Source organism: Crocodylus siamensis, chromosome 4 (genome assembly GCF_052110815.1).
Source record: "Crocodylus siamensis isolate JL-2025a chromosome 4, ASM5211081v1, whole genome shotgun sequence".
NCBI classification, from domain to species: domain Eukaryota; kingdom Metazoa; phylum Chordata; order Crocodylia; family Crocodylidae; genus Crocodylus; species Crocodylus siamensis.
In genome coordinates, this window is record NC_143398.1 from 135,437,342 (window position 1) to 135,443,341 (window position 6,000).

A 6,000-nucleotide genomic window follows, 5' to 3' on the forward strand; every position below is an offset into this window, starting at 1 on the left:
ATAGATTCCATCAGAATTCAGAAAAGAGGCAGCAAGTGAATAAAAACCTGTCACATCAAGTTTTTTGTACTACTAGTAAACATCTTTTCTCCTGGCACTGAAAGACAAGGGTTTAATTTTTTTTCAGTGTACATTTTAGGGTGATGTTCAGTTTCTTGTAGAAGTATCTTTTATAGCTGAAGCAGTAAAAGACCATGATCGTTAGCGCAAGCCTTTCACGTAGGGGGGCAGCAACCTTCAAGAACAGCAAGTGGCCATCTGTAACCCAACTGGAGCCACAAGCCACTGATGCCTTACACAGTGCCCCAGCCACAACCTTTACTTCCCATTGCCACCAGTTGCTGATGATTTCCATCACCAGTGTTGCAGTAATAGGGCAAGAGAGAAGCTCTTGGCGCAGCAGAAAAGGCTGAGGTGGCCACCTGCTGGATGCTGCACAGAAGTACAGAGCACAGGGCAGAGAAAATGCCTACACTGCCATGTGCCCTTGATCCCTACTGCCACAAGCTGGATCTAATCTCTGGCCTACATGAGGCCAGTAAACCATGGATTGCTAAACCATCATTTATATTGGTATCAAGAGGTTAGTAAAGTTGTTGTACTCTTTAGCTTGCCTGACATCAGTTTCCTTATGATACCTATGATTTTTCCAAGCCTGTCCTTTTCCTTTTAAAATGAATAGTCTTTGTATCTTTTTCTAAGCAGCAGCATTATCTTCCAGATTACAGTTAGCCTAATTGTTTGAATCTTTCTGTTGTCATTGTCCCTGAAAGAAGGAAAAAATCAGTGGGAAGTTGTATAGTTATTGCAGAGTGAGATGGTTTTAATCATTCCTGCCTGGTCAGCAGTGCCATGTATTAGTTTTAGCATCCCTCATAACTCTGACATAGCTATGGATGTTTGTTGGCTTGTTTGTTTTTTATTCAGATGCCAGGAACAATTTTGGTGAATCCAAGAAACCAAATGGCTAAAAGTTTGTTTTAAAGGAATAAGAATACATAAGCAATTAATATGTCTTTGTGTTACTTCCTGCCCACTTCAATCCTTTTTGCTCCCTTCCTCCATGAACTTCACTACTGTTATACATGCATTGAATACCAAATTAGTTCTCTGCCATATATCATCTTCCATTATGCCATAAGCGTTTTCTTTAAAAGCCTTTTTTTCCTGATTCCCAAGGTAAAATCCTAGTATATTCAAAGCCAACAGTAAAAATTTCCTTTGATATCACTGGTAGCCAGGATTTTCACTCTTTCCCACATTTAAATGTTAAGGTGTATATTAAGGGAATTAAAATATTATACAAAGGGCCTTTATGTTTTCAGATCACCAGAAGAGTTTTGAATTCAACCAGGGGAAATACAAATCTGGAAGGAGAATGACTCATCCTGAAAAGAAACATAGTTTAGGATATCAGAACATGTGTGGTAATTTGGCACTAGTGGATTTTTTTTTAGCATTCATATTGGCATTTTCTTCCATTTTTTTCTGCTCCTGTAAGCTGCATCATTTGGTCAGTCTAATGGAATGGTCCAGCTCTTGATGGAGCAGGACTCTTCTATGTGGGAAATATCAATTGGTAATTATTGAGAACACATTATTGATTGTGTACACTTCTCAGGAGGATACTTGGGGAGGGGGAATGGTGACATAGCGATCATGGGTCTACATGTGATTGGCAGCTATGTCACTGTGGTGGCACACTTCCCTGGTATAGTGCGCTGCTACGGCAACATAGCAGTAAAGTCTAACTATGCACAGTGCCCACGGCACAGTAACCACCCATACTGCGTCATGCTTTAGTATTTCTGTATTTGAGACACGCCCTTAGAGTACTATGCATGATTGTGTAAGTTTTTCCAGTGTTTTGCATTTAATAGTCTAGCCCTCTTAATATTTTCTAACAAAACATCCAGGTGTTGCAAAATTATGCTTAGCCTTTCCTATGCATTTTAATTTTAGGAAAAATATCCATAGGAAATAGTGTAATAATATTTCAATTTGCATAAGAATTCTAAATGCTCAAAATGCATTTTAAAGTGTTTCATTATGAAAGGATTGTATTGTTGTGTTGTAATTTAATATTTATTCCAAGTGTCTTTTACTATTGATTTTTTTTTCTTTCTTTTCTCTTTTTAACTCAACAGCTCGATCAAGTTGTTCGCCAGCGTAGCCTGTCCAGTTTGGAACTGTTCCTGTCATGTGCACAGAAACAATTAAGCACTTTATTAAAGGAAGAACCAGTCACAGCAGAGCAAAAGAAAGAAACTGATGCTTTAAGCAAAACTGATACTGTTTGATTTGTGAATGCTACTTCTAGATCTCTTTTTTTATTATAAAATATTCAGGGTTGTTTGAAGATTGAACTGGAAAAATGTTTAGTCAGAAATTTCTTTGGGAGATTTCATTTGATTTTTTTCTTATTAATATCATTAGTTTGCAAAAACAGAAGAAAGAAAATCATTGGAGAATTTTCAAGCTATGAACATGTTGTCATCCTTGTAGTCTCCAGGGCCTATTACTGATATTTTAGGCAAATACAGTGAGGATAATAAAATTGCCTCATTAGGGATATTTACAAGATATCAGCATGTCTATATAATTTATTAATATTTCACCACACATGTGCATGTATACACACACACACCACAGAGGTTCAGAATATAGGCCCTGATTCAACAAAGCTCTTAATTAACTATGCATATAAATCCATCCTGTCCTCTTAGTACATTCTCAAGTGCCCTGCTAAACTAGGCCTTAGGAGATGTGTTTGGATGCATAAAAGAGCTAGTTAGCAATACCAAATTGTAACAATGCTGCTGAACATTTTGTAACCGTTTACAGACATCATAGTTTCTAGGAATTAAAATGTTTAAATACCAACACTACAACTTTTTACACTGCTGCAAAAAACCTTAAAGTTATTTGTATTGCAGGCACTAACTTGTGATTATATATTGTTTCTGTTCTTCAAAGCTATTATGATTCCAGAAATAATTTTTGTTTTTCTTAAACAAAGTAAGACTTTGGTAACCAACCCTAATCATAACTGGATTCATTAAAACATACAGGGGTCAATGCTGCACAGCTTCCTCCAGCATGACTCCATCTGCCCTTGGTGAAACTCCCACCTATGTAAGGAGGCCAGAATGGTGTGACCATAAGTGTCTGATTCAAAACCCATGGATGTGAGTGGTAACACTCCCAATAATACTATAATGTCCTTTCTATGTGGTATTAAGTTTTGATCTTGCAACTGACAGCATGAAAGTGAAGTTATGCCTGCACGCTATTGATTGTAGAGTTGGGGCCTTAGTTTAGAAGATTTTAGATTCAAATCAAGAAAATGAGTATTTTGCTCATAGTCATGAATGTAACTAAATTGTGAATGATCTCTCCTGTAATAAGTTTGTGCCTCCACAGGGAATCGTGGGCATTTGTTTTGTGCAAGTTTCCTGTATACAGACATACTTCACTTTTGACATGCCATTAGTAGTCTGTTTCATTTTACCTTAAATGCTTTGCTTTTCATATGTACTAGACTTTCAAATAAAGGAAACTCCAAATGTGGTAAAGGAAGTTATTTTCAGATGTGTTAGGCAGTTTTTTATTTGTCTTTTTCTGTGCGCTTCGTTTGATATTTGAAATCAAAATTATTTATCTCCTTTATGACATAAAAGGTCACTTCAGAAATAAATACAGCTGATCTTACTGGTTGATGCCACCTACCAGTTAATGAATCCAGTGTCATTGCTATTTCTTTGAGGCCAGTTGACTTCCTTTCATACTGTTGAGAAAGAAGTGCTGTTGACAGCACCAATAGGTCAAAATTAAGCTGGTTCCCTAAAGAAAATCGTCAGAAGAAACTGACACAGATGATCCTGGCTGTCTTGACTGTGGCTATCTCCTAACTGAGTTACTCAAGTTTGTATTGAACAAGTATCTTCCAAGACCCTAGAAGGAATCAATAACAGTATTAGAGCACTATTTACCGCATCAACCTGCCCCACAGATTGAAGCTTTGTTTTGCTTCTGGTTATATTGCCATAGTATTTTATGTACTTGTCACAACCTGCTTGGCTTGCCTGGGACTACATCTTACTAGGCTGGAAAAATCCAGTCAGGGCACCGTACAGCTGTCTGCTTTCTTAGGCTGCTTGAGCCTAAGAACACAGCACTTTATTTTAAACTCAGAGCACTCCCACACCGAGCCCAGCACATGCCCAGAAGAGGCAGTCCATTAGTTGCACCCAGTTTTCCCAATATCTGTAGAGATTGGGCACTTTTGTAGGGCATTTTTGGCACTTTTAATAGCTGACTGAATCAGCTATTAGATAAAAGCACCAAAAAGCCACACTGAAACACCCAGTCTCTACAGATGCTACAGAGCTGGGTCAAGGCAATGTGCTGCTGCTTCTGGTAAAGTGCTTTTTTCCCCATGTCTGTCAGCAACCTTAGTGCCATGTCTCACAGACAGTCCACTTCACCTTTACCTGTGATCTAAATAGGGTCTCTTACCAGGTGCTCTTTATCATATTTTTTCAGCCAGTAAAGTCATAAGGGAAGTATTAGTAGTCAGCTGCATAGTCGATGCCAGGTGGAGCCCCCTTACTTTCTAGATACTGGAAAGTGCTTTCATTTTAACTTAAAAAAGCATAACACAACAGAAGGATTGTATATATATTGGTAATAACATCACGTGACTACATCAACTTGTGATGTGTACACTTTAAATTTAATCTGACTGTCCCCCAACCTAAATTTTGCAGCAGACACAGATCTTAATGAGGAATCCGAAAGAACTGAGACATTACTGATTCATCCAAGAAGGGCTTTCCTCTGTAAATGAATGAAGGAGAGCACAGAAATATTTTCTGGAGTTACAGTGGGAGTTGCGAAAATTCATTGGCAGCTATTATATTGGGATACTCTTCCCATTAGTGGTAAGCATCCTCTGCTATTTAATCAACATGCTTAAATATTGCGATTACATCAAGCAGCTGCAGGTATTTTTTTTAACCTTTGACAGATTTAGTCCCTTTAATCTCTCTCCCCAGTCTCCAAGCAAAACTGCTGAATTAGTGTCTGCTACTGAAAGTGGTGACAAATTCAAATCAGAATTAGACCGCAGTCATATGAAATTAGATTGAGGAATTGGATTGCAATCAAAGCCTCAAGTCTTAGTGGGCGGGGGAAGAAACTGTGTCATCTCCTAGAAAACAGCCACCCCTATGCCTGCAGCATGTAATAACATTATTACCCATATGTGCTGGAGAGCTGATTTTTATTTTTCATTACTTTTGCTTTACTGCAGAGTGGTTCATAATAGCATTTCATTTTTTTTTTTCCCCCCAACCCTCATCCAACTCCAGGCATGTGACATCACACTTTTTTTTGTTGTGGCAGCCTCAAGAATGACAAATTCTGGGTAGCTATAAGATTTAAAGCTTTCTGGGTGGGACTGTGTCTGCTGCTTTGAGATCCTGCTGTCATCTTGAAAGAATTTTCACTTTTATAGTAAAGACAAAAATGCTAATATTTTTAATATTATTGATAATTGTATAAATAATCTTGGCAGGTTCAGCACTTTATTCATGCTTGGGGAAAACCAGATGTTAAGAAAACCCTCAAGAATGGCATGGGAAATAACTAAAACCTTTATCCCAGTGTGATTCCAGCATAAAACATTGGTTTGTTTCTATTTGTATTATTAATAACAACCCTTAATGCTTGCTATATACAATCATTGTTAAGAATGTTGTTCAGAAAAATCCTGTTAAGAAAAAACACAGTTAAGGATGCTGAGTGTTGAAAACTGTCTAAAAGACCATAGCCAAAGACAAATGATAAATGGCACCATATCTGGTGGGATACTATATGAGATCAGTGTTAGGCCTGTTCTTAATACTTTCATTCATGATCTAAAGAGGCAAAGAATAGCACGTTGTCCTGAATCTGATATGGGTGACTTAGTATTAATTATTGCTTAGCTATCATGTT

General features: G+C 37.6%; 1 protein-coding gene across 3 annotated transcripts in view; it reads left to right on the forward strand.

Moving 5' to 3' along the window:
• Nucleotides 1-3,750, forward strand: part of CCDC91 (coiled-coil domain containing 91) — a 342,014-nt gene extending 338,264 nt beyond the window's left edge. The window contains exon 17 of one of the 3 annotated variants that reach the window (XM_090043857.1): nucleotides 2,148-3,750. In XM_090043857.1, coding sequence (XP_089899983.1) covers nucleotides 2,148-2,220 — 73 coding nt within the window. In that variant the 3' untranslated portion in view covers nucleotides 2,221-3,750. The remainder of the gene's footprint in view (nucleotides 1-2,147) is intronic. The other 2 variants (XM_090043858.1, XM_090043859.1) reach the window with 2 other exon arrangements.
• The last annotated feature ends 2,250 nt before the right edge of the window (nucleotides 3,751-6,000 follow it).